Source organism: Cydia amplana, chromosome 2, assembly GCF_948474715.1.
Source record: "Cydia amplana chromosome 2, ilCydAmpl1.1, whole genome shotgun sequence".
NCBI lineage: Eukaryota > Metazoa > Arthropoda > Insecta > Lepidoptera > Tortricidae > Cydia > Cydia amplana.
This window is the reverse complement of record NC_086070.1, coordinates 15,937,780-15,964,689: the sequence shown is the minus strand read 5'-3', so window position 1 is coordinate 15,964,689 and position 26,910 is coordinate 15,937,780. Positions and strand designations below refer to the sequence as shown.

Sequence of the window (26,910 nt, the reverse complement as noted above, 5' to 3'; positions counted from 1 at the left end):
GTCAGTGATGGTACGGGCTCAAGTCATGCTCTTAATAATGTCATTAGCCTCTTATTCCAATACAAATGAAACCCGATGCATTGCAATGTGATTTAGAGCGACAGATATCTAATTAAACTAGTTTAATAAACTAGAGTGATATATATTTTTATGTTAATTACTTTTGAGAATTCATACCATGCAAGTATTTGTTAAATTACTTACTCATAACATAAAGTCAAAATTGTTATAATTACGAGGATGTAGGTACTTACATTTTGGAAACGATGCCATAAGTAAAACAAAAACATGAACTTGTTTTCGTACTGTTTTTAGAGTACCTACATACTGTAGCAATCCGCTGCGTAAGGCAATTAGTTCAACCTTGCCTACAGCCAATGTTGTTGTTGATGGCATGCCTTACTCGGAAGACGCGTACTGTTTGTGTTTACCTTTCGTCTCGCCTACTCACACCCACGTTTGTAATGATTGATTTAACTCCATGTTATTATATTGGGTTTAGTCAAATACAGACACTAATAGTTTATTCACCAGATTGTGTTTACAAATTGAAACTTACAGATAATTATCCTAACTGAAATTTTACAATAAAGCAAAAAATGTACGTCAGGCCAAAACTAGGCGCAGCCTATACCTTGGAAACCGGGCGCAGCCTGTATAGTTAATTAATTTTATTATAATTTGCCATTTGCCACAATTCAAAAATAATAATACCTATACCTATGCGCAAATAAGTTTTACATACTGTAATAAAAACGCTAAACTAAATAGATAATAAAAGTTTAGAAAACCTATACAAAACTGGCAAAACAAAGAGCTCTTACGGTAGATCATGATCATCATAATTATATACTGACCTTTACATTTTTAGGATTCCGTACCTCAAAAAGAAAAAACGGCACCCTAATAGGATCACTAGTGCGTCTGTCTGGCCGTCCGTCTGTAACAGCCTATTTTCTCCGAAACTACTTGACCAATTAAGTTGAAATTTGGCACACATATGTAAATTTGTGACCCAAAGATGGACGTCTAACGTAAATAAATGAATTTTAAATATGGAGGCCATTTTTGGGGGGTAAATGAGAAAATTAAAAAATAAAGTTTTTCAAACTATATCGTGTTACATATCAAATGAAAGAGCTCATTGTAAGAATTTCAAATATATTTTTTTTATAATTTTAGGATAAAAAGATTACCAGTTATTCCAGAAAATAGGCAAAAAATTACCATCCCCCCCCTTATCTCCGAAACTATTGGGTCTACAATTTTGAAAAAAATACACATAATAGTTCTTTACCTATAGATGACAGGAAAACCTATTAGAAATGTGCAGTCAAGCGTGAGTCGGACTTAATGTACGGAACCCTTGGAACGTGAGTCCGACTCGCACTTGGCCGGTTTTACTTGTTAGAATTCCAATGCTGAATGATAAAATAAATATCATGATATGGGATGCAAATGTAGATATATGTACATATATTAACGGCGTTATTCATAAACGTCTGCTAAGTTAATCAGTTGATGATCGTCGTTTGTCCCTCTCTATGGCATAACGACAGATAGGGACAAACGACGATCATCAACTGATTAAATTAGCAGATGTTTATGAATAACGCTATAATTATATTGCTAATGAGCAACATTAACCAAATAGGTACTTTTGTAATTGTTTATGCAAATTGACCAACAAAATAATTTTTTCAAAAATGGACGGCAAAGTCGACGTTGCCGGTTAAAAAATAGGTCGCGAAGTGCGTAGTTTATGGTCATTCAAAAAATTAAAAAGTTAAAAACATTGCAGTCTTGATTTCGGGACTGCAATGTTGCATATAAATTCCATTATTTAACGAGTTCCAAACTTTTTAAAACTTTAAATGGCCATATCAAATGAAGGCATAGGTCCAATTAAACAGCCAAACAGATGATTAGCACTATAATGTTGGTACCGCGACTATTTAGGTATTTTCAGCAGAAAAATACACTTCTTTTTTTTAAGGCGGTAAAGAAAATATTTTCAATGGTTTTACTTTTTTCTATGATAATTAGACCGCTGCTCCGGTAAATAATTTCTATTTCTTGCACCATTTTTGAGAAAAGCACTATACAGTGTGGGAAGATAAGTCGGGCCCTGGAGGGAAACTACCTTAAATCCTTAAGCTGGCTCATTTTACTCAAAGGAGACATTGCTTTATTTTTAAAAAGAAACAAAACTGCATTCAAAGATTTTCAAAAATCGCTTGCCTCGCCTGGGACTTGAACCAACTAAAATTAAAAAAACAAACACTCCCTATTTTATTACACTAATCGATAGTATTATTATTCAGGATAAAATTTCTCTAACAAACATTTGGTCTTACTCTGGAAAGTGAACATCTAGTACCTACTTACTGTTCACTTTCAACAAATAAAAGACACGTAACAGGTCTCTTACCTATTTCTCCAACATTCAAAGACTTCGTATGAAGTACCCGCTTGCTAATTTATCGCTAAGTACAAACGGGAGGATTGTTAGATGGCCTGCAAGAAGTCCAGACCTTACGCCCATGGACTTCTTTTTATGGGGTCATGTAAAAAATGTTATTTATGAAACTTGCTATGAAACCGTTCAAGAGCTAAGGGTTGCGGTATAAAATGATATTAGGGACATACACCACAACACTTTGCTGAAAGCCTTCAGCCTTTTCTTGTAGCCACAAGAAATTAATTTCAACGGCGACTAATATTGTGTGTAGCCGGAACGGAACGAGGGGGTTCATTTCGAACAATTTATCAGTTAAATAATTTAAGTGTAACAAATTGATAGTAAAATAAAGTTAATGTTAGATTTAACGATCATTTTTATTTTTAAGATCAAATGTTTGTTAGAGAAATTTTATCCTGAATAATAATACTATCGATTAATATAATAAAATAGGGAGTGTTTGTTTTTTTTTTTTTTTAATTTTAGCTGGTTCGAGTCCCGGGCAAGCGAGTTTAAAAAAACCTTTGAATGCAGTTTTGTTTCTTTTTAAAAATAAAGGAATGTCTCCTTTAAGTAAAATGAGCCAGCTAAAGGATTTAAGGTAGTTTCCCTCCAGGGCCCGACTTATCTTTCCACACTGTATATGACTCGGCTGGAAGGCTACTTGCTGGCTTCGGATTCAATTAAACGGACTCCCAAGGTCGTCCGTTTAAATCGAATCCTCAGCCAGCAAGTAGAGAGCTACTTCCGAACCTCGACAATAATGTACTAAACCATAATTCATTAATACTTAAAAGCTTAATTTAGTCCGACACTTTACAAAGTTTAGTTGATCAAGTCGTATAAGTACTACTGTTGTAGTTGTAGTTAACACTTTAATATTTTAGTCTGATTTTAATATTACAGCTGACTTCATAAATATGTATACATTTCTTCACCTTAATCCATTGCAATAAGGTGAAAAACTGATGATATTTATGAACTCGACTGTACGATACTATTTTGCCGTGGATTAAAAATTTGTCCTCTCGATAGACAAATATACATAACGGACATAAAGACAGTTCTTTGATATTATTTCCTGATTTATTACTACATACTTATTTAGGAACACTTTAAAACCTATTAAAACTGTGTCTGTTACTTTCTTAAAACTCATTGTTGGGTTGAGTGAGACATTTACTTTTCAAGGCTATTATATATTTATTTGTTTACCTATTATGCAGTTTTTATAGTGTTTCGTTGTGTTTGATAAGTAAAATTGAAACATTTACGGGACACAATTAGATATAACGCATGTTAAGTACCTATTTGTATTTACCTATAAAAATGCTTGGATAATACCTAATAATTAATTACGTGTAAGAAATCGAGGTACTCATCACCTTATAGTCTTTTGAACTTTACGGTTTAAATTCCTAAGGCGCCATTCAAAAGGCTTTATCACTAAACAAACAAAAAATATTCAGAGCGCGTGGCACAAAAAAACACACAACTCTTTGAGTATGCGGGTTTAAGCAAACAGCTACATTAGTCCTTATTGAAAGTGTCATACACCACACATCGAAGTGAGCGCGCATGGCAGACGAACGCTTCCAACCAAACGTCAAAAGTTGGCGGGAAATCTAATATTGTTGTTTTGAAATTATTTTAATTCATTTATAGGGATGCTTTGGAGGACTCATTGTGTTGTTTTGGATAATTTCAAAAAGATTAGTTTGATAATTAAATGTAATATTTAAGTGGTTCCTTAATTATTTAATTATGAAGTTATTTGTGTTTTTAATTTTTGCTGGTTGTGCAGTTAGATGTGATGAGTCTGGGTGAGTAAATATGTTTTATTTACTTAAGGAATAAAGAGAGAGCTCCCTTAATGAATTTTCTTGGCATCTTACCAATAGTTACATTTATAACGGGCAAGTCACTGACACACGGAAGTCGAAAACGACTATTAAGTACCTATGTATATACAAAAACCGTATCATTTGCCATACAATCAAGTGCTCATTAAGTGCTTGTTGCTAGGCCTACATGAATAAAGTATATTTGACCTTTGAACAATGACCAGTGACTTAGTATTTGGAGAAAATTATAAGAAATACGTTAACTACATAGAATTAATATGACTAGAACAACTGTCAATCTTCAAAAGTGCGACCAAAAATGAAATGCAAGTGTGTGCGTAAATTGTCTATGTGAGATCGAAAATAGTGATGTCATGTTACAACATATTAATAATCTGTCGATGTTTGATTGCTTTATCGACTACTTTTTCAAATGTGTTATTTTAAACGTTAAAATTCTACGACATTATGACGTATAAATAACACTTGCACTGCGTGTACTATCAAAATCGTTGCAGACTTATCTTAATGTAACTCTTACTGTGTTGGAAAGTGAAGTTTAAATTTACCGCTAAACATGAGCACCTTCAAAAAGGTATAACAATCGTTATTATTTGAAGTCGGTTATAAAAGCTAATATCTTAATGATGTCTTGTGAAGAAATAATTACAAAGCTATTAATATACCGACAAGTTATCGATACTGTCATATGAACATTTTGTCAAGCCCTAGCGTAAAGTAACAGGTTATGTTTTTACACAAAATATTTTAATTTATAGACTAATATGATAAAATATTAGCACACAAAGGAAGAAAAACTTATAATGAACTTTATAAACCGGCTTCTTACACTTTTTACGCTGTTAATTTGACAAAATATCGTTATGAAAATTTCGCTAGGAATATCATAAATCCTCTGAAATTTGTGTTTGCTTGGATTATTTGGCACTGTAACACTGAAATCCGGCACACTACAAGACGCAATCTTCACCGAATTACTTTATTTAATTCTTTTCGTCCTAATCCGTGTATATTTTTCAATTTGAAAATTACTGTGATACGCTCTTGGCCGTCCGCGGCCGTCGTCAAAGTCAAAAGTGGTCACGTTTTCTCATTGGTAGTCTGACTCTTTCGCACTCATGGTATGTTCATATACGTGATGGCTTCCCTTTCGCACACTTCAGCTGTCTGTCAAGCGCGAGCGCGAAAATGACAAGTCTGTGGTTAACTATTATAAATTTAAGGTAAAAATTATAAATTGACTTATTATACCGAAATTATATTCCACAACGTGCTTAATTTAAATCAATGTCACATTGATGATATACAAACGTTGCTAAGCAACTGCGAAAATTACTCATTTCAAATATAGAGCAAGTTAAATCCTACCACCAGTTTGAGCGTAGGTAACTACACTTAACTCTCTGCATTGTGCATTTCGCTCGTACTGACGTATAATCGAACGAGCGAGCGAAGCGAAGCGAAGTTCTTACATTCGACTTTGAACACGCGGCTGGCTAGCGGCACGTCTCGGCATTTCGATGTTTTTAAGCTGAACTGTCAGAAGATAGTTTGATACTCAATAACTTAAGTAAATTTGTTCTAATTTAAATGAAATTGGGTAAACGTGTAGTCGAGGGCATTATATTTTAGTCATTAAATTATGAGCAGGCCCGATCAAGAGGTTATTGAGCTAGAAGAGCTTAGAAGGCCAAAAAGCTGTTTGTGAGAGGTCTTGCTATTCTGGTCATTTTTTTGCAAGAAACATGGTCGAGTTTAGTATCAAATGAAAGTGCTCGACTTACACTTTTATAATATCGTTTTTAAATTTACCATTTTGAAATAATTAGCAACATAAAAATAAAATAAAATAAACATAATATATGTATTTGACATTTGACAGGAAATATTTCGGCTTAGCATAGATACAGTTTATTTTAATCTCTATGGTGGTGACTTAAATCCAGGGGAGGGGCAGCCGTATACGAAGCCCTTTATTCGAAAAAATAGCGCCATCTATATTACTTAACGCTAAACTTGTAAATGGCGCTTCAAAATTGATGCAAAAAAGCAAATCTTGTCAGTAGAAAAAGGCGCGAAACTCAAATTTTCTATGAGAGCATATCCCTTCGCGCCTACATTTTTTCTACTGACAAGATCTGCTTGGCCAACTATATTATACATACTACTCTTTTCTTAAATCAATCAGTTAAAGGCTCCACAGACCTTGCAATAAATCCATCTTTGATCCATTGCCGCCTATAGAGCGACATAAAATAGTAGAAATTAAATAAAATGGAACTCAAAAATGTCCATAGTAAATTGTTGCCATGTGTATTTGTGTAAGCATTTTACGTCACAAATGTGACAGTTACGTAGAAAGTGGCGCCCTCATTTATTTTTTATTATTTTATGTCGCACTATACAAGTACCTAAGTAGGTTCAACAAAGTCAATAGCTATATAATTTTTGGTTAACCGCGAGTTCTCAGTTCGGGGCGAACTACTAGTATATTAGTGCGAGCGAGATGTAAAGAAAGTGACTAAAGTAAGTTACGTAGACGTTAACGAATATTTCAGTTTGACACTGCTAAGGCAGTCGCGGTAAGGCTATTACTTATATAACTTAAACTAGATAGGTACTAAAAGTATAAAGGGTCGAATTTTCATTATAGTGACATTTTTCTTAGATCGCATAAGTATTTGACAGGTAGATATGACGTGACCTTTGTTACATATGAAACTGCCTTTTAACTGATAGCCTTAACGCCATAATTATAAGGGTAAAAATTCATAACTATCAAATATGTGATCCTAGGTTGCGCAGACTCTCTGTCCACATCAGTTAAAGCAAGCTAAAGATAAAAGTAAACTATCCGAAATATTTTGTCGTCGTATTAAGTTTTATTAAGCACTTGATAAAGAGCTTCTCTCATATAGTTAAGGTATCTTTTCACATGGCTAGTGGCGATATTGCTGTGTTGTGAGTTCATAGAGGTAACAAATTACTTTCAATGGATTTGGCAATGGGTAATTTACATCACACGAAGCTTTTCCTTGTGGTTGTCAAAAAAATTACAATGCTGTGAAAATAAATATTTAATACAAAAAGCCGCGAAAAATATCTTTACACGGCGGCGACTACATTTCAATTACTGGACAAAGCATTTTTGATAAACCATTTAAACTAATTTAAATATGCATCATATCTATAATAATTTAGAATAAAAATATATTGTATGGTATGTAGGCAATGGGCGACAAATTCCTATGCTCAATTTGTTTCAATTAATCGACACGCGGAAATTATGCGGAATAAGATTTGCTTCAGAGACCCAGTTACTTTATAAAGTGAAGTATCCGAGTATATACGTAACTCTTGTGATAATGACAAAATACATAAGTATTACAAAATACACAATGGCATAATAGAAAAAAAAATACAATTTATAGGAAACAACAAGTCTACAAACTATAGGTACGAGCATGTACTTGCCTGGTATCTATTTTAAGTAAAAAAAATACTGCACAAAACGAGTAGACAGGTATACCTAGTAGAAGCACATTAAACGAGTAGGTACACATTCCCTTTGAGGGATTCCTTCCAGCTAACCTCATAACATATTTGATTTTTGGAACAATACCGACAAGAAGGTGGTCGTTCTCTGATTTGAATCAGCTAAAGCTGGGCGTTTTGTCTTACTTAAGTTTTTCAGGATCTTGAAGCCTCTGAGTTATTGCAAAAATGCATCTTCTGTTCTTAGGAAATATACCTACGTATAAAGCGCAGCGAAGGTACCTATATACTCCCTTGTGCTTGTAATGTATACAGTACATGATACTTACTAAATAGCTCCCGATTAGCCTATTCTTACTTTAATAGCTACGGATTCTACGGAACCCTTCACTGAGCATGGCCCGACATGCTCTTGGGCGATCCTATTTACCTTAGTTAAAAAAGTCAGACTACATGACGATAGAGCCCCGTCAGGCGTGGCTCACTCCGCGATTTCGTCGCTTTGCTACCAGGTAGCTAAAAGTACATCCGTTCCACACCAATTTTGGTGGCTAGCCATAAGCCGCGCGTGGCGCTGTCGCCACCTAGCGGCCATATCTGTGCTGATCGTAACAGACGCGTTTTGTTAGAGAGTGAGTCTTCTGTACCTAGCACTAGGTATTTATTCGGTGGCCCGGTATAAAAACATTTGCGTCGCGTGTCATATTGTTCGCTTTAGTCCTAGTAAAAATACTAAATGCTATGGGTTATCGCGAATTCTCAGACAATGAGGGTTATAAATACTAGTGGCCTAGCCCTGAAATACGTAGACTAGGTATGTGGATAGGACGACAGGCTTTACGACCACTCGTAAACGGAGGTCAACTATCTGATATGAGACTCCATAGGGTTTTATTATGCGGGTATTATTATTTATTTACAATTTAGATGAGAACAACGAAAGAAATAGGCAGGCCAACAAAGAGTTTTCATTACCTAATGGCCTTTTTACTAAATGTTTGTTTATAAACTTACTTCAGTGCTGTTTTTCAGGTTTTATATCGGGCGCCGGAATTTTTATGTGATCGTTCACTTGATAATTCACTAACCGTGGCTTGCTTGGAAACTACAAGTAGCTATGTAAAATTTTACTGTAGGCCTGTAGGGTCACAGATGGGTCAAGAGAGATATATATTGGTATATATCTTTTCTGTTGTCCTATAAATTACAGGCAGTGATGAAAAAATACCCTCGATTTTTTTTGGGCCAAAACTAATTGTAAGATTACTTCAGGGACTAGCGATGACGACAATTGTTCATAGAAAAGCCTATCGAAACATCAATAATGTATAGAATATTCACGTAACTTTTCGTAGCATATATATATTATTATGTCGTCCCGATTATTTTTTTTGCCTGGCCCCCCACTATCCTTATCTTTCGGTAACAGAAGATATTTTTTTCGGTTATTAAAGAAAATATTATTGACGCCAATATATGTAGGTATTTCTCGTATGTAACTTCGAGTGACTGTAAAATTCCGTGAAACTCGTTATCTGGTTTATTTAAACTTCTTACAAAATTAGGGCAAAATACAAATCGCATTATCTATATAGGTATTCCTTAGGTACACAAAAGGTGTAAGTAATAATTATAAACACAACCGTAGCACGCCACGTGTGCGTCTTTTTAAAGGTTCTGTAGTCAACTAGGAACCCTCATGGTTAATTTCGCCATGTCCGTCTGTCTGTCCGTCCGTGGTTTTGCTCCGTGATCGTTAGTGCTATATATGTATATACATAATACAATTTGGAACATCGGTGTATTTTGTGAGCCGCTACTTAGTACAGAAAAACGTTACGGCGCGTTACATGAGGGGGAGGGGGGGTCAAAAATGTCCAAAAATTGCGTTACGTAATACTTGAACACTCCCATAATAAGCGCGTATGCAAGGTCCGACACGCATTTGTTGTTGAGAATCAGGACCTTTATTAACATTTTTAGAGACAAAAAAAAACAATAAATGCCAATAAGGAAAATGCTTGAGACACACTTTTTCAGCGTTTTTGATAATGTTTACGATTTAAGGCCACCTGCCGAAAGGCAAATATTTGTCAACTCGTATTATCGATCCCTGAAACTGGGTCGTCGGCCAATTTGTTTGCCAGTGAGTTGGTTATCTCGTAAATCCGCTGAAGAAGTTACAAGTTGCCTGGAGTTACTCGAGTTATCCCAGTTAAACCGAATTAGTATTCGCGACGGTAATTATGCACAAGATTCAATAAAGATAAAGATAGTTTATTTTCAAGTAGGCATATTAATATGCGCTAATTATGAACGTCAAATAAAGCTACGCCAATAATAAATATGAAGTGCATCATCAGGAATGCGTACGTGAGACGTAAAAATTTGGTATGTTTCTCTTTCCATCAGTTTTCCCAGTTTCTAAGTAAACATTTTATTTATAGTAACTGTATCGTAGTCTATTTGATTATGTCTCATACGATACGAGTCCATTAATATAGGGATTGTGCACCGCACCAGCTCGTAAAGGCTTTCTTTATTCTTCAAAATCTGATGAAAAAGTTGCTTTGTATCCGCAAGAGTGGCAAAGTAATTTGATGGAGCTGTTTCCTCATGTTGACTGGTAGAATTGACTTTTAAGTTGATGATTTTGAATGATAAATATGCAATTCATTTGGATTTGATATGCAATGTTTTTAGGGTTCCGTAGCCAAATGGCAAAAAACAGAACCCTTATAGATTCGTCATGTCTGTCTGTCTGTCCGTCTGTCTGTCCGTCTGTCTGTCCGTCCGTATGTCACAGCCACTTTTCTCCGAAACTATAAGAACTATACTGTTGAAACTTGGTAAGTAGATGTATTCTGTGAACCGCATTAAGATTTTCACACAAAAATAGAAAAAAAACAATAAATTTTTGGGGTTCCCCATACTTCGAACTGAAACTCAAAATTTTTTTTTTTCATCAAACCCATACGTGTGGGGTATCTATGGATAGGTCTTCAAAAATGATATTGAGGTTTCTAATATCATTTTTTTCTAAACTGAATAGTTTGCGCGAGAGACACTTCCAAAGTGGTAAAATGTGTGTCCCCCCCCCCCCTAACTTCTAAAATAAGAGAATGATAAAACTAAAAAAAATATATGATGTACATTACCATGTAAACTTCCACCGAAAATTGGTTTGAACGAGATCTAGCAAGTAGTTTTTTTTTAATACGTCATAAATCGCCTAAATACGGAACCCTTCATGGGCGAGTCCGACTCGCACTTGGCCGCTTTTTTTTCAGTTAGTATTTTCCTCTACTAGGGTGTGGTGAAATAGTAGACTGTGTTACAAGGGACCAAAATGACATATTTACGGCGAGGGCGTGCATTGAATCCTGAGCGTAGCGAGGGATTCTAAAATAGAATCCTGCGCTTAGTAAGAGATTCAAGTGTTAACGCACAAGATGGAAATAACTTTGCTACCATGTAGTAGTTATAACTAAATAAATAAATAAACAATCAGTAAATATTACGCAACGTCTCGTTCCATAAACTCGTACAATTAGGTATGATGTAAGAAGGCAATGACCCGCACATATGGTGTTAATGTCAATGCTGTTCTAAAATTACGAACAATTAGGTGCGACGGACCTGCGTCTAACAACTAAAAAACCATGTGTTACGTATATTTGGACATAGGTACCAATTTATACAGCTATTACTGCCAACTTTGTCACGTATTTGCCATTACATTTCGATGTAAAAACCCAAGGCATAAGTCCACCAGTTAGCTTTTATTTAGTGTACCTATTGTCGACTTCGTAAAAATTTTGCGTGCTTCCCTAATTCCCATAAAAATTGATTAGCGCTGTAAAATGAAAAGTTAACAGTAGTAGTATCTATTACGATTCCTCCATTTTTTAAGATTTCACTCAGCTCGCATGAATGTAATAGTACTAATAGTGCTTGCATTCATGAGCTTGATAAATGACAACTGGCAGTTGCTATCGTTACGACCGGTCCAGGGAATTTAGGATAGGTATTATTAATGTTATTATATCAATAGTTCTAATACAGTTATGTGTTGGTACTGTAGTTAGTCGTATAAATATGTGATTCACAACCGTGTCAAAGAAATAGACTGGGGTAGCAAGATGGCAGGTCTCAAGAGTATTATATTTTTAAGATGCGTTCAAAGCTGCGTTGTCGGCAACGGTCGGTGTCCAAGCATTTTTACTAACAGCATTCGCTACCCATATGTATCATATGAGTATACTTATACATATCGTACACACCGCACTATCTGGTCTGAATGTGTTGTTTATTTACAATAAATTCTGCACGTTTGTCATATTATGCATTTGTCCACCGGTACGTGAATCTGCAAGGTCGCATGTCCGGAACTGAATAGCCAATTCGCAATAAGGCTAAACGTCCGTCTGCTGTTTACACGTCTGCAGCTGTTTGCTGCAGATGGGTTAGTACTTACTATTTTAAGGTTGCATGAAAGACAACAAATAGATATCTTTGGTTGTATCGGTGTCCCTAATATACCATGAAAATTGTAAGCTGGTCATGGACAACTTTTTTACCTGTCTCGGGACATACAAGCACAGGATATTAAATATCTAATAGGAAACAAAATTACCACTCTAACAGCCCACTGTTTTAATTAATAATCGATCATTTTTATTATACCTAGGTATAAACTGACTATGACTAAACTAATGTAAACCACAATATTATGGGTCTTACCACTTTTACCTACCGCCAAAAGCATTACTTGAGCAATTTTATAAGTAGTCATATATAAATGTACCTTCCCGTGAAGGTCCGTTTTTTTGAGAAAAGTAGATTAATTTCAACGAATGAATAAAGCTCAGGACTAGCAATTACAGGTCGCCGAGTTCTAGCGTTCCTCAAATAAATGTAAAAGTCCAATGCAGTTGTTGAATGTACTGTGTTCTGAAATACATCTATATATATAGGTAGGTTTACCGCTTTACACATATTATTGGTGAGAAATTGTTTGCCTGTGTGCTTTAAATTAAGACTACATATGATATTTGAGCTACCTATAACCTAAAATAGTTTCAGTCCAAAGCTAAGCTCCTTCACACTACCTATTTGTTTAACCTTTTCGACGCCTTGTCAAACACAAAAGCTGTCTCTCAGACTTCACGTCACCGAAGTGTCAAAACTGAAATTGAACTTTATGCATATGCACCTAGGTCTATGTTGCTCTGTGGTCTATGACCGATTATAATACGTCTTTGGCGTTGGACCTGCGGTGCGTATATATCGGTCATTGGCGTCCAAAAGGTTAAATACAATTCAGATGTTAATTATAATTTAGTATATAAATTAAATGCGAATAAATAAAAAATAGAGCACTCTAACAAAAATTCCAGCTCACTTTTTGGGTCTTAAAAAACTAAAGCCCACGCTAGCTGTTAATGATCAACGAGCACAAGAAAGAGGATTGAAATTAATGTAGGAGTAAGTAACAGACGGACAAAAAGTCGCTCCTAATTCACGTATCCTTATTAAAGTAGGTACCTATCTTGAAAGTACAATTTAACTTGATGGGTGATGGATACTTACTTAATTTTACAGTGCACTGGTGTTAGCTGTAATGCATGTAAAATTTTATTTCAATAAATATCATGTAATAATAATTTAAAGTATTTAAACGATAATACTTAATAGCCGTGTTTTGGAGTAAATAATTGGAAGCATTCGTGCAGCCTGTCGGATTATTCCCACTATAGTTACCACCAAGTTATCAGTGGTAACAACTGAAAATTATTGTCTCAACTTTTGCCGCTTTATTTTTCTAGGTACGAGTATTTATATCAGTATTGAATATTACAATACTTTTCTGAGGTTACCACTCTGGCGACAGATGGATAAAAATTGCAGTTGTTACCACTGGTAACAACGTGGTGGTAACAAGGTACCTAGTGGGAATAACCCGACCCGTCCACATACTTAATAAGACCCGATTCCTACACAGTCGAAATTTTATGTCGAAAAACCATATCGTCATTCCGAAACAAAGTAAGAATAATATAAGAATAATAATTTATATTCCTGGACGAGAATAATATTTTTATTAAACGCCTTGGTTATGCAAAGTACGCGCACAGCGTGCAGCGGCAGCATTGCGAATCCACATAGCACACGACCGCACTCAAGTTTCAGTTCACACGTTCTTGGTTTTTCATTGTTCCCAAGTACAGTCAGCATCAAAGGTGCTGATGATTGATGAAACAAAGCGCCAAAAGTCACGCTCAATAATTTTTCCGAAGTGATAAATCTCTACAATTTGCGTTAAAAGTATCTGCCACAGGCAGGCGTGGCTCATTCCGCGATTTCGTCGCTTTGCTACAGGTAGCTAAAAGTACATCCGTTCCACACCAATTTTGGTGGCTAGCCATAAGCCGCGCGTGGCGCTGTCGCCACCTAAGTGGCCATATCTGTGCTGATCGTAACAGACGCGTTTTGTTAGAGAGTGACTTCTGTAGGTACCTAGTACTATTATTTATTCTGTGCCACAGGCTTATTGTTCTGAATATTTTAGACATCTCTTTTTGTTCAGCTAGGTATTAAAGAATGGTAGGTAATTTGATGCATAGTTTGATACGTTACTTTTAATTCTGACAGTACAAGCTGAAACTGAAGTTGTCAAAAACACAACAACACCAAAGACATTAGTTTTAGACATTTAGATTAAATCAAGAATAATATTATTGTCTTATTACTTCTTTCAGTAACTACTACGTAATAGAACGGCCGTCAGACGCGCCCGTCCGAGAAGTTAGGCCGTTTCAAGTATACTGGAACGTGCCCACCTTCCAGTGCAAATCCAAGAAGATCCTTTTCGAAAACCTGTTCGAAAAGTACGGGATTATACAGAACCAGAATGACAATTTTCAGGGAGAGCAGGTAAGCATAATAAAATCAAATTCTAAGTATGAATCTAAATAATGAACCTAATGTGTCTTACATTTTTAAGCAATATGCTATAGGTAGGTATATTTTAAATAACTCATTTATAAATAACTTTACTTTATTCATATGTAAAAAAAATGGAAAAAATGATTTTTACTAATTTCAGGTACAAAGCAAAAGGTGTGCAACTAACAAAAACTTGAGTTATAATAAACCATTGGTGCGACTTTATATTTACACCCAAAAGTATAAAGAAGTTCTGATGCATGTAAAATTGCCTACAAAGAACTTCAGTCAATCAATTATTTAACTTATTCTTCAAAGGTCACAATTCTGTACGACCCCGGCCTCTTCCCCGCGATCCTGCAGGAGGAGAGCAGCGGCAAGCTGAGGACCCGCAACGGCGGGGTCCCGCAAGAGGGGGATCTGGATGAGCACCTCACGGCTTTCCGCTTCGTGCTGGACCAGGCCATACCGGACCCCGACTTCAGGGGTGAGATAAACAACTAGTACAGTCAGCAGCAGAAGTTGCTAAGCGGGCGAGGTGTTATTTTGAACACCTCGCCCGCTTAGCAACTTCTGCTGCTGACTGTTCTCGTACAAAAGTGCATGCGCTTTACCTATCTGTTCCACAAAGTTCCAAAGATGGAAAGCAGTGGAAAGGTTCAGTGATGTTAATTTTGTAGAGTTGGGGTAATACAATACCACATTCGCTTAAGGTCACATTTTAGTGTTTGGCAGATTAATTCCAATAGTAGCCAGTACATTTATCATTTCTATTGATTTGGAATCTAGATTGAAGGCGGCAACTAGCAGGTCATTTACGTTATTATCGCCATACAATCATACAGTCGCGAATGAACGTTGCGGTTGCCGCTATTGGCATAAGGATTACCATGTTTAAAAGTAGTTTACTGTATACCACTTACTTACTGTGGTTCACTGTGTACTTGACGCTATCAGGAGCTATGATATTTAAAAGCATTGACTCATTATTTTCTACAATTGCCACTTATTAGCTGTGTAAATACTAGGTATTCAATATTCCGACATTTCCTACATCATTCGGTCCGTAACTATAGGCTATTTTATATTTAATAGCGGCTACCTATGTAATATATAAACAAGTCTATTTACAAACAAGCTAAGTGCTTAAATTGCTGAATGATGTTATGTCACCCGAGACGGCCAAGTGCGGGCTACAGAATAAATACTACACAGAAATGTCACTGCCGGGTAATTTACTCTAACCCATTATTCATAAAAAAACATTGGTTCATAAATTATTACGGTAGCTTATAAAGATGTAATAAAAGAGTAAGTTAATTTTTATCAAATCAGATTAAAATCATCATTATCTCCGATAGGTAGGTACTTGTACACGAATAAAATTCGCTGAACATAAGTACAATATAATGGTGAAATCGATAACTTGTGAGGTATCTAAGACTTGTCTGCTTGTACAAACTTTGCAGATTTCCTATTTACAGTGAAGAATATATAATTTTGATTTAAATTAAGTTTTGGCTCAAACAAACTTTATTTTATCGAAATAGTTATGGATTTTGTCTTTTAACTGCGACATTAGGTACCTTCTTATGATAATCATGAATGGTCAATTAAACGTGTCGATGTGTCACTATGGTCTATTATATGACTGTAATCAGTTTACCGGCCAACTGTAAACATACAATTGACGTTTCTGCCCTGAGAAATGTTTACTTCACTCTAGGCTTGTAATTGTAATTGTAACGCTATCCGTTTAGTTCAGGGAAGTGATGGATTTTTCTTGCAACTTGGATTCACCGACTCTTCACTTTTTATTTTTTATGGACCATAATTTATATCGTTTGTACCTATACATATAACCTACGTAGGTTATTTGCCATGCCGCAATGTGAACACAAAGTAAAATTCTTTAATATCTGTAATCGTTATTTAATACGTTATTAATTAACTTCACAGTAACTTTACTACTGTGATAGAAATCAATTTAAGAGAAACACCTGTATATAGTGGTATACAGTGATAGGTGAATTTAGTATCATACCTAAATATGTTACACCTTAAACCCTTATCGACCGCTAGGTAAGTACGCGTCACCGTTGGTATATATTGATATATAATATTTTAACTAATAAAGTACACTTTTCAAATTAGCACAAAGCATATACAACACACGTTTATTACCACAAGAATAAGAATGTATTGCGATATAATTTGGCACCTTTGGCGCTCCATATCTAGTTGACTGACCATCCGATATAAAATAAATTAAAAAAGTCGCGTGTCTCTACAACAACTGCGGGCTCAGCACGGTTCCATTTTTATCGACTATCACTATGCCCGTCACTTTCGCACTTACATACTTGTTAGAACGTGACAGGCATGGTGGTAAACGATAAAAATGCGACCGTGCTACTAGGGCTGGACCTCATTCCTTATGTTAACCGTGCGCACAACGCATAGTTATATAGAATCTCGGGGCCAATATGCTACGAGCTGCCAAAACAGTAGTTTTGTGAATTGGCTAGTTATACATAAATCACGTCTGCAACTACAATTAGAGCACTACCAAGATCGGCGGACACCGGTTCGATTCCGGAATTGGAGCTAATTGTCCCGCAATTGGTTACCTACATACTAATGACATAACCATTTAAGTGATGACATAACGGGAAATAAGTAGTAGGTAAACGATCTTGTTTCCACGCTGGAAATACATAATATTACCTTTTAATTCTTGAACTTCTGTCATGCTACAAAGTTATAGGACAGATTGACAGATAAACAGCAGACATTACGTACCTACGTTCCTACTCATTGTGGAGTCAGCCGCATTTTCATGCCACTCCTATGTTTTATTTCAATGTCATACAGAACAAAACCCCTTGTCCGATCTCAGTATCGAATGTCTTCGTGTATAGCTCTGACATAGAGAAAAAAAATACATAGATAGATAGCACAGACCGGAAAGTCTTAAACTTAACAACATAAGACTTTCCGGTCGGTGCTACATCTATTGTCAAGTAGCAGTACTGATAGTTCCGCTTCTCGATGCTAGATGTAGACACTGAAATTAATAGTCTTTTTGGTGCCAAAACAGATGTATGGAGTGAGCACTCTTGTCTTACTATATTTCTCTATGGCTCTGAGTCACTATAGGAGCAGCAATCGATTCAGCGAAGAGCACATGCTTATCGATTGATGCTTTATTTGTTTAGATTTAACAACCGTCGTGTCTATGACATTGTTGAGATAACAAAGAAACAAATAAAAACACTGACTAATTGTAAGATATGTGGGAAAGACACTAAGAATTTTTGGAATCTGTCAAGCTTAAAAAACTTAGAGCGGCATAGGTACTTGTCGGGGTAACCAACCAAGCACCGCACATATATAGCTGTTCGTCTCTTACAATCAAAAGTATGGTAGTAATTAAAATGCGAGAGAAACGAATGCCGGACATATACCTGATCATACTACTGTACGGCTACCATCAGTTTGGCACTGACATAAACGCTATCGAGAACGTAATTTACTTTCTATACATCTCGCTCGTACTCGCATATTAGTGCGAACGAGATGTATAGAAAGTAAATTACGTTCTGGATGGCGTTTGTCAGTTTTGACACTGTCGGTGACTCATGGTATGGGCTCTAGTACTAGTACTGGATGAAGTTTAAAAAAGGACTTCACGATATTCATAAAAAGAAAGAAAACTGACAGAAGTTGACTTTACTTCTTAACTTGACAAATGAATAAATCTATCTATCTATCTATCTATCTAATACCTTTAAACGAGCAATTCTTGTTTATTTATACATTTATTTATTTAAATATATATATATATATATATTTCGGGGATCTTGGAAACGGCTCTAACGATTTGATGAAATTTGCTATATGGGGGTTTTCGGGGGCGAAAAATCGATCTAGCTAGGTCTTATCTCTGGGAAAACGCGCATTTTCGAGTTTTTACATGTTTTCTGAGCGAAGCTCGGTCACCCAGATATTAATAAATTAAAGTCAATATTAGTAGTTAAACAGACTATCGTAAATAGTACTAACTTATTTTTCTAAATTTCAGGAATCGCCATAATAGATTTCGAGTCCTGGCGTCCCGTTTTCCGCCAGAACGCCTGGGGTGTGCTGACCCCGTACAGGAACCTGTCGTTACAAATAGAGAGACAGCGGCATCCCTGGTGGACGAAGACCATGTTAGAGAGTGAGGTAAGGTATTAGGTAAACGATGTACGAAAATAATGGTAGGGAAGTAGGGATCTGTGTAGAAACGGCTGGATACCTAAATAAATATAAGTTTTTGGAAAAAAAAATTTTTTTGGTACAAGCTTTTATCGCTGACTGTACTTTTCTTACGACAGACAACTAATACTCATCGAGACAATTCTAAAAACCCCTAACACAATTAGGTTGCGTTGTTTCATCACAGAGTTCCTATGGCCACCTCCTGTCTCCATCATCAGATCAGTTCGACAGTACCATATTATTGTATTGTCATCAGAACTACATACCTACAGCTGCCAATTTTTATGACGCTACGATCCTTAGAAGATGGTTAAATTAGTTACCTTAGATTCCATTACATGTTAGTTACATACAGGTCGAGAGTTCCTATGGCCACCTCCTGTCTCCATCATCGGATCAGTTCGACAGTACCATATTATTGTATTGTCATCAGAACTACATACCTACAGCTGCCAATTTTTATGACGCTACGATCCTTAGAAGATGGTTAAATTAGTTACCTTAGTGTTGCAGACTCTTTAGAGTTTTTATTCTTTTTTCCTTGTTTTTGGTTGTCAAACGCTGTGGTCTTCTATTCTTGTAAATATTAACATAAATAATAATTAAACACACTTTACCGAAGGTAAAATCTTACCTATCATTTAATACAGTCCACCAGTCCCATCCTTTTCACTTAGATTCCATTACATGTTAGTTACATACAGGTCGACCTAATAAAAGCTTGTTAAAATCAGCAATTTCCTTCATTTTAAAAAGTTTTACTAACTATATAATACCATTTTAATAAAATACCAATAGATAATGTGTAATTTTATTACTATGCGGGGCTGCTGGTTTGTGTTGTTGTTGTTTACGTATTAACTTTAATGCTATTGTTTTGTTTTAACAAATCAAAGTGTTTTCAAAATCCATAGCGGCGCACTTAGTAAAATTTTAGTAAAATTCTATAGCCATATTCATTTCATCACTGTCGCTCTAAATATATCGCTACGGTCGGCATGATGTTATGATTGCAAAACGGGCGCCCTAAATCACTCACAGCACTTTATTCATCGGCATATTCAATCGGATTATACCAAAACACACAACGAGTACATTCGAAGAACTGGTCGATTGACTCTTTGTCTATTGTTTTATATACTTATGGTAAAATCATAATAATCTCTGAATAAAAGAATTTTGAAATTATAAGAGGCCCTGTGACCAATCGTGGGACAATTCCTTTTTATAGCCCATAAGATCGCATATTTCAGTCGAATCAAGAAGAAGACAACAGCTAAAGAGAGTAGTGCGTCATCCTCTAGGTCGTACTAATCGTCGTAACCAGTTCGTGGGTGAATGAATTAAAATTCATCAGTACCTAGATAATGTAACTTAGTAACATCACTGCTAAAAGTCGAACTCGTCATCAACTGAGCAAGAATTCTTTCAAACATTAACTAAGAAACATCTCATTTTAATGCTACATATTAACAACACAATTTTAATTAAATGTTTAATGCAGTTGCAAGAGCAAATGTGAGTGTTAAAATAATCAACGTAGCGTAATGAATATGACAGCTTTAACATATTATATAGATACTAGTAACATACATAATGTCTAAGCATTGATAGAATTCAACCAAATTGATAATTGAAATTATTTTATGATCAAAAAGCGACAAAAGCTTTCTACAAAATACAACATTTTGGTTTAAGGTCTAGGTTAGGTAATAAAAAAACTGAATTTAAGAATTGCATTTCAAAGAAAAGTCCCGAACTGGGCAAAAGGGAAAATTTACTTTGAATCAAGTCCAAATAAAACTGAGTACTTACTTACAGAAAACAAAAGGTTCATCCAGACTTGTCAATAAAATTGGGTACATACCTACAACCATAACGTCCAATAGAAATAAGAGAAAACCAACAACCACTATTCTCTAGAAAATTACATGAATGGCTTATGAACAAGCAATTTTACTCCCTAAAAGAATATTTGGAATGTAAAGGTTTGTAGTTAGCACGTTTTTAATATTTTAATTATCTATTATGTTATTTATTAATTTGTTATTTTATAGTTATAGCTAAATTAATTTAGTTGTACCAAGCTTTTAGATTTAAGAAATATTGCGTGCTGGACCTCGGCAGATTGTGATGGACTTTTTGTATATACTAACACCTTTTGTACTCACTTTCATGCAATAAAAAAATATGATTATGATTATGATTATAAAGCAACTAATTGGAAACAAGTATAGGTATTCAGTATAAGTAAACCTTTCTTTTTAAACAAAGCATTCTAATACGTAAAGCAAGATTTGATGCTAAATTTACGAATTCCCCTGTTGCAAATTACAGGCAAAACGGCGTTTCGAGCGCGCCGGACGTGAGTTCATGCAGGCAACTGTGGCGCTTGCTCGCCTGCTGCGGCCGCAGGCCAAGTGGGGATACTATGGGTTCCCGTACTGCTTCAACATGGCGGGCTCTAAGCCAGTGGAAACCTGCCCTACTATCGTACAGCAAGAAAATGATCAGTGAGTTTTTGAGTACCTTATAGTCATCTGATAGTATCGCTACGACCGCGCTATTAATAAGCGCGAGTTCAAACAATGGGAGTTAGAATTCGCTTTCTTGCTGCGACCTCACACCAGATTGGGCTACTGGATCGTACTGTAATAAAGTATTAAAATCCATGAAATCATGCCCCAACACCATACAGAAGGAAAATAACCGAATGAGCGATGCTCTAAACAAACTTGCACACTATGCTCGTCACAGTTCAAACAATTTGTTGACGTTTACGTTTTGTTGTCTTATTTCCAGGATATCTTGGCTTTGGACAGAGAGTACGGCGCTCTACCCTTCAGTGTACAGTTCGAAGAACTTAAGCTCAGCTCAACTAGCAGGGCTTATACGCGGTAGGGTGGCGGAGAGCGCGCGTGTGGGCCGTGGGGTGCCTATACTACCCTACTTTTGGTTCAAGTACAGGGATGCCGGATTTATGTCAGAGGTACACACGTGTTTACTACGTTCATTCAGTGCTAATCAAGTTATATGTCACGCCTTAACTGAGCATTTTTCATTCCACATTTAAGGCCTCCCTCTGCTTTTCCAAGATTGAGAAAGATGAGTGTAATGAAAAATTTGCTACCTATATTGCATAACCGTCTCAATACTTATTTTCAGGTGGATTTAAAAACAGCACTAAAAGCGATGTATAAATCTCACACTTCTGGATTTATAGTATGGGGAAGTTCTAACGACGTCAATTCGGTTACAAAGTGCGAAAAACTTAAAACTTACTTGGACTATATCCTCGGACCCGAAATAGCCAAATATACAAAACAGACATACAAAAGAGACGACTCAAATACTATTAGGCATGATACGATACCAAATAATGTCACTACACAAAATCCATTGTTTTTTATAACTGGTGATTCCAAGGATGACGAAAATCAGAAAGTGGATTCTGAGAATGAGGAAATTAATGAGAAATCAGAAAAAAATCTAAGCCATCTTGAAGATGAAATTATCAATAGTACAAATGATTCTGCTAACGCTAAAAATGAAAATAATATTTTATTAGATATCGTTTTAAGTTTAATTGAAAACATACACAAAAGTTACGATAAAAAGGCAATAGACGCTACAATGAAGAAAGTTAATAAGGATCGAAAGAAAGGCACACCAATTCACGATACTTTTACACAAATTAATGACTATGAGTTTGATTTAACAACAAAGAGTCCCATACATCATTTAAATAAGAAAGGTACCCTTTTCAATTTACTTTATCCACCTAAAAACACAACAGCATTTGATAAGTTGGCAACTGAAGAAAATGTAACTCCGGACTATGATTTTAAATCGACTACAGCAGAAATTACCTCAACCACAGAACACATTTTAGGTACGGAGCACAATTTCATGTCTACTACAATAGACATGTTGTATGATAATGATAACTTGACTGTTTTTGATAAACGAGATTCATTTTTAGATAAGGATTTTAATCACACTACTATTAGTGAAATTGACACTGAAAATACCAGTACAGATTCCTACAAACAAGATGAAACTACGGCACCGATATTTTTTGATTATGACTTTAATTACACTACGATTAGAGAAAAGAGTATAGGCAATGCCGAGACTGTTTCCACTAAAATAGACGAAACCACAGTACCGATAGTTTATGATAATGCAATGAATTACACGATATCTGCGGATACTACAGCTGAAAATTCTTATGACATTCAAAGTACAACAGAATCAGAAAAGAGATCTGCAAATGGCGGTGTATTCAGTACGGCTGATACGACGACAACTGAAGACGACGTAATTAACGATACTGCGACTGATGATCCTGATTATCAGGTGGTTATAACTGTTAAGTAATCTAACAATCATACGTGTAAATAGTGGCTTTATATTTATATATGACAAGAGTCACAAAACCACTGCGCTCCACGCATCGTGTTTCTTTTGACTCTCGTTATTATACTTATTATCTCCATATCTCCCTTATTGCACAATGTACTATACTTACATTTTAACGCTGCTCGTACATATATATTTTACTAATATTTTAGGTTTTTAACATATTAAATTATTAATGGGAAATGAATGAGGTGTATGGATTTTTGTGAATAATAACAAAGGGAAATAAAACATTTATTTTATAACCTCGGAGAAAAAAATCTATATGAAGCATGCTCGTCTAAAACTGTTACCCACTAAAGCTGATCTAACAGATTACAATCCTATGACTTGCTATCAGATTAGTACTCGTACTTACCTAAATAATGAAAGCTGATATCTAATTATTTTGCGTAAAAGCTGCGTTTCTCCGAAATGATAAAAAAAGCCTTAGCTATTTAATAGCGAGGTCTTCTAAACAACTATTACTCTTTTTTATGGAAAAGTGTCTTCTATTTCATTTACTCGTCTCTATAGCCGTTATAATAATGTGTACACATTTAAATTTAAATTTCATAGTTATAATTGATCTAGAGTTTGCTAATTGGCTGCGAATGCTGCGATTCAACAAAATATATTGAAAATGATCCATTTGAGACCAATTTTCCGTGGTATTTCATGTCTATGTATTTTTTATATTTATTATATGTTTATGTGTACGCTTATTTTGTTTATGGCTTTTATATTTGTGACTAACCCTCTGTGTGTCTCTTGTTCAAATGTGTTTCTGTCTTTAGGTACCTGGGTCTTCACAAGTTGACAGAAAGTACTTCATTTGCTTATTCTTCTACTTCTATTTGGTGTTTATATGCCTTTGTGATATGTGGTCAGTGTTAAGACTATAGTTTTAGATGTAGTGGCCGGTGTCTTCTTAAATGTGCTTATTATCTGTGATATAATATTAAATATTAATTAATGTAAATATGTATAGAGTCAGTACAATGTACTTCATTAAATATTGTTAGAGATGTTACTATTTTGAGTAATAAAGTTAATTTAAAAAATAATACCATTGTTTATTGTGTTTAACTCTGGTCATCAGAATTTGCAATGTTAATTTTTAAATATCTCCTTATAAATAAGAAGGTAAATATTCATAATCCGTTATGATGATGATGATATTGATGATCCTTCCGACCGATTTCGGCCATGGCGACCACTTCAACTCCTAGTTTCCCCGGCGCTCGTGCGCCCGAAGATGGCTGATGTAGCATTTAAGGGCACGTGAAGACGTTATACCAGGTTAGTAAATTGTAGAAAGAAACATACACTTAGCTACATAAATAGTATGACAGAAGCCTATAAAATACATATTATAAGGTCACTAGCCCGATTATTTATTAGACATATTTTAACGAGAGGTTGGAATTTATATCTTTCACAATATTATCTTTAGACATTGAATACAAAAAAGATATAGTTATTTTTCTACTCCAGCACTTAAATGTGTCAATTAAATGACTGACAGTGATATCTAAAGCAATGTCATTTGAATGATTTGTCTATAGGCTCATAAGATGACTGCTAGCAGTCATCTTATGAGTATAATACAACTGCTTTATTTTTTTTAAAGATACAAGTTCCGATCATCTTGATTGAAAGAGGTATGTTTTCATTTACAATAATAACTCTTTTTTTTTTTAAATAATAACTCAATTTTTTTTAAATAATAACTCTTTTTTTTTAATAATAACTCTTTTTTTTTTAATAATAACTCTTTTTTTTTTGCTGCAGCTGTCATAGAAAAAGTAATGTATGCAACAGCTCATAATTGCTTCTTAAAATTCTCGGGTCTTTTTTTACAAAACTCGACTACGTCTCGTTTTGTAACTTCGACCCTTGAATTTTAAGAACCCTTATTATATCACTGTTGCATAAACTACTATTGTACAACAAGAGATCAAAGTTTGATATTTCTTCGAGTGCTTATTTTGAGTCCCGTGCAAGCGAAAGATTCTATACTAATTTAGAATCTTGAGCGTAGTAAGGGACTCAAAAGCGCACGAGATGTAAATAACTTTGATCTCGTGTAGTTCATAAAACTTTTCACCTCAGCAGTGAGAACATATTAAAGAACCCGAAAAATGTATTCCTTCTTCATCACTTACCTCTATTCACTCATGTTTTCTTAAGATATACCAACAATTAAGTTTTCACCTCAGCAGCTCGAACAAGGGTACTTTGCTACTTAAAATCGCATTTTGCTCACTGAGTGATCAGTGAGCAAAATGCTATTTTGCTCACTGTTTTTAAGTAGCAAAGTACCCTTGTTCGAGCTGCTGAGGTGAAAAATAACTTATACCATCTACCGTACCGACAGCCTGCTACCTAACATGACCGACATTGGACAATATATTATGTATGTTGATGTAGGGTAAAACATCAATGAACCAAATTATATGCCATTGCTGCTATATATTTCTTTGAGTATGATTGATATGTGAATACTATGGAATATAGACTGACTATAGACAATGTTTATGTACGATATGAACGATAAGGGACAAATGTCATTACTCGCTTTTTAACCACTCTGTTTCAGTTCGCTATGCTTGTTCAGTGCACATCATATTCTACTACTAGCCATAGTCATTTTAGGCGAGTATGTAGGGCGCGAGTGGTAAGTATACCATAGCTATTACACAAGTCAAAGTCACTGTGTAATGCACGAAAGCTGAGCGTACGGGAGGCCTAGAAAGTGAATGAAATAGAATAAAACAATATGTAATTTAAAGGATAGGAACCCCACTTACCTACAATATTTTTCGTTTTGTTTGCTTGAGCTGCGTTTCTCGGCAATAAGTAGCTCTCTTCCATAGAGGCATGTTTTACACTTTGGACTTCACAACACAAAAACACACACTTTAACACTCCATTTTTGGCTTTGTTTATTACCCAGTTTCATATAACCCATTAATGTTTGTATGTGGAAACGTTGCACAAGTTTACAATTGGACAAACGTTATTTGTTACTGATGACGTTTAGTTTTGTTTATTTTTCTTCTACCTCCAGGGGCAGCAAGTTGCCTTAATATAGTCAAAAGGAGGTTTGAGCGCACCTAAGTCACATGCCCGAAGAAGAACTTTAGTGAAAGTCACATGAAATTAAAGACAACTTTATTAATAATAAAAAATTAAACACAACATACAAAGCTATAATATAGTTCTTAAACAACTCATGTAAATAAAATCGGAGCGGAAGCTTATGAAATATTATTTTTGGGGACGTACAGAACTTTGTACCACACTTCTGGATTCTGAGGAAATCGGTGATGAGGTTAATCTAATTTTGGTCCAAGCCGTTATAACCCTTGCTTATTACTAAATATTTGGGCGTAGTAATGAAAACCCTTGATGAGTTTTATTTAAATAAAGATCTCACAAAATTACAAACGAACTTTAAATAAAAATCTCACA

The 26,910-nt window shown here is 35.3% G+C and overlaps 1 protein-coding gene across 1 annotated transcript; it reads left to right on the top strand.

Moving 5' to 3' along the window:
- The first annotated feature begins 4,091 nt into the window (after positions 1-4,091).
- Positions 4,092-24,500, top strand: LOC134658934 (hyaluronidase-2-like). Its single transcript, XM_063514554.1, has 8 exons — positions 4,092-4,284; positions 14,583-14,757; positions 15,088-15,256; positions 18,854-18,996; positions 21,370-21,545; positions 21,835-22,021; positions 22,198-23,391; positions 24,231-24,500. The coding sequence occupies exons 1-8, from the start codon at positions 4,226-4,228 to the stop codon at positions 24,336-24,338; spliced, it is 2,211 nt and encodes a 736-aa protein (XP_063370624.1). The 5' UTR covers positions 4,092-4,225; the 3' UTR covers positions 24,339-24,500.
- The last annotated feature ends 2,410 nt before the right edge of the window (positions 24,501-26,910 follow it).

What these genes read in the sequence shown, in the direction of transcription:
- LOC134658934 (XM_063514554.1), top strand. Translation starts at nt 4,226, where the DNA reads ATGAAGTTATTTGTGTTTTTAATTTTTGCTGGTTGTGCAGTTAGATGT. An exon ending in AGACCATGTTAGAGAGTGAG is followed by an intron (nt 18,997 to 21,369) that starts GTAAGGTATTAG and finishes TGCAAATTACAG; the next exon opens with GCAAAACGGCGTTTCGAGCG. An exon ending in ATGCCGGATTTATGTCAGAG is followed by an intron (nt 22,022 to 22,197) that starts GTACACACGTGT and finishes ACTTATTTTCAG; the next exon opens with GTGGATTTAAAAACAGCACT.